Source organism: Musca autumnalis, unplaced genomic scaffold (genome assembly GCF_047663935.1).
Source record: "Musca autumnalis isolate F117 unplaced genomic scaffold, ASM4766393v1 scaffold_1, whole genome shotgun sequence".
Lineage (NCBI taxonomy): Eukaryota > Metazoa > Arthropoda > Insecta > Diptera > Muscidae > Musca > Musca autumnalis.
The window spans coordinates 133318400-133320925 of record NW_027411644.1 but is presented as its reverse complement, the minus strand read 5'-3'; the positions used below and the strand labels follow the sequence as shown (position 1 = coordinate 133320925).

At 44.8% G+C, this 2526-nt stretch overlaps 1 protein-coding gene across 1 annotated transcript; it reads right to left on the bottom strand.

Annotated features, from left to right (window-relative positions):
- Positions 1–274: 274 nt before the first annotated feature.
- Positions 275–928, bottom strand: LOC141403635 (uncharacterized). The gene has a single exon (XM_073986399.1). It carries the CDS (start codon positions 926–928, stop codon positions 275–277), a length of 654 nt encoding a protein of 217 aa, XP_073842500.1.
- Positions 929–2526: the final 1598 nt, after the last annotated feature.

Here is a 2526-nt window from a genome sequence, read left to right as displayed (position 1 = left end):
TGATGCCCCAACCAGCAAATACGACATGCTGAACCTGAGTGGCAGTCCTTTATGGTATGAGAGAGCCCCAGACAATTCTCACAACCATTAATATAGCAAACATAGGCCATTCTCTCTTTCGGATGCATTGCCAAAAAGCATCGACAAAATCTGAGGGCATGACGGGTGTTGCACAAGGGTCAGCGGTACTCATCCATGAACCGAAACATATTTTGCCTGGGAAAGGTAAAAAAAGTTAGCAATTAAGTGTAATGATAAGTGTGGTGGTAAGTGGCTAGTGATTGGGACAAAAAATTGATTGGACTAATTGGATCGAGGAAGCAAAACCAATTTGTGAACGCCGTATGACGCCCGTAGACGTTCGTAAGTCAACGACTCGGACATGCCCATCGGGGCCAGGATACAATTTCACTACACGTCCCAGACGCCACTCATTACGGCTTCCCATTTCTTGTGATAAGACCACGAGATCATTTAAGTGTAGACTTTCTGAAGGACGCTTCCACTTGTTTCTTTTGTGAAGCTCTTTTAAATAGTCCGACTTCCATCGGCGACAAAATTCTTGCTGAACTACTTTCAGCTTACGCCAGCGATTCAGGAGCGATGTCTTTGAAGGAACTTCCTCAGGCTCGGCATGGGACAGTAATGACGACCCAACTAGAAAATGACCAGGGGTAAGGGCTGTCAAGCCGTCGATGTCCTCAGATTGAGGAGTCAGGGGGCGAGAATTCAGGCAGGCTTCAATGGCTGCTAAAATCGTGATGAACTCCTCGAAAGTGTAGTGGATTTTCCCTGCGATCTTCTTGAGGTGCGTTTTGCAGCTCTTAACTCCCGCCTCCCATAATCCCCCCATATGCGGGGACGAAGCGGGTATGAAATGCCATTCCAATTGCTGATGGCCGTAGCGAAGCACGGCCTCTTCCTTCATATCCGAGAGTACCCTTTTAAAATTGGTCTTTATTTCCCGCGCAGCGCCGACGAAATTACGACCGTTGTCGGAGAATATTTTATTTGGACAGCCTCGACGAGAGACAAATCGCGTTAACGCTGCCATAAATGCAGGGGTCGACAGGTCGCTAACGGCTTCCAAATGAATGGCCTTGGTGGCAAAGCAGACAAAAAGGCAGATGTAGCCTTTTGTGGTGCGGCAGCCGCGACCGTAAAAGGCTTTTTAATCAAAAGGCCTTGCGTAATCGACACCTGTGTTCGTGAAGGGCCGAGTTAAAGACGTCCTTTCAGGGGAAGGGCGGCCATTAATTGTCCTTGAAGCTTTTTGCGAGCTAAGACACATTTGACACAGTTCTTTAACTGGGATTTTATTAAGTTCTTCCCGCGAATGATCCAGCACTCCAAACGGACGGTTGCCATCATTAATTGTGGCCCGCCGTTCAGCGTCATTTCATGGATAAATGAGATATACAACTTGGCCAATTTACTTTTATGGGACAAAATATATGGGTGTCTTTCACTTGGGGACAGAGAAGAAGTAGATCCTAACCGTCCATTGGCGCGAATTATTCGGTCCTTATCAAGATAGCGCGTCAGAGTTAGAAGATTACTGGTCTTATGCAGTGGTTTTCCTTGAGAAAGTGCTATGTACTCCTCAGGCAAATATGCCTTTTGGGAGAGAATAATAAGGTACCTGCGCCCAGCCGATAATTCTTGCGAAGATAGTCTTGTACATTGATATTTGTAAGTCGCCTTTGCCTCAAAATGGACTTCCGGGTCATCCTCATCTTCTACATTCGACTTCTTTGATGAGAGTTCAACCTCCGCCGATCTTGCTACATGTGCCTGAGAATTTTTACTTTCTAGGTTGATATCAGGAATACTAATAGCTGAGGGCCAGAATTGTTCCTGTTTTTGGAGCCAGGTCGGTCCAAACTACCACAGATTTTTCTGTTTCAAATCTGAAGGAGTCACCCCCGGGTTGCAAGATCTGCGGGGTTGTCATGTGTTGAAACATGCTTCCAATTATCTCCTACTTTCTCTTGTATTTTTGCAACCCTGTTTGCAACAAATGTTGTCCACGTATGAGAAGGTTTTTTCAGCCATGCTAAGACAATTGTTGAGTCCGACCAGAGATATAAGGTATGGTTTCGAATGCCTATATGGGGCAGAAAGGTATGAACTACATCAGCTAGCAATAGAGCTCCACAGAGTTCTAATCGTGGCAGTGAAATCTTTTTGATCGGAGCCATTTTTGTTTTTGAGACCAGTATATTTGAATAAAAAAGATTTCCTACTTTTACCCTTGCATACAAAACGGCCGCATACGCTAATTCCGAGGAATCACAAAATCCATGAAATTCTATCGCGCATTCTGGGGAATATTGCACCCACCTGGGTATATTAATTTTATCAATATTAGAATATTCATTCAAAAATGATTTCCATTTCATCAGAGACAAAGGTTTCAACAGCTCTTCCCACTTTATGTCATCTAACCAAAGCTGCTGCATGAATATCTTTGCTGTGATTATGACGGGTGCGAGCCAACCCAAAGGGTCAAAAAGGCGAGCTATT

Coding starts and splice junctions, on each gene's coding strand:
- LOC141403635 (XM_073986399.1), bottom strand. CDS start 928: ATGAAGGAAGAGGCCGTGCTTCGCTACGGCCATCAGCAATTGGAATGG.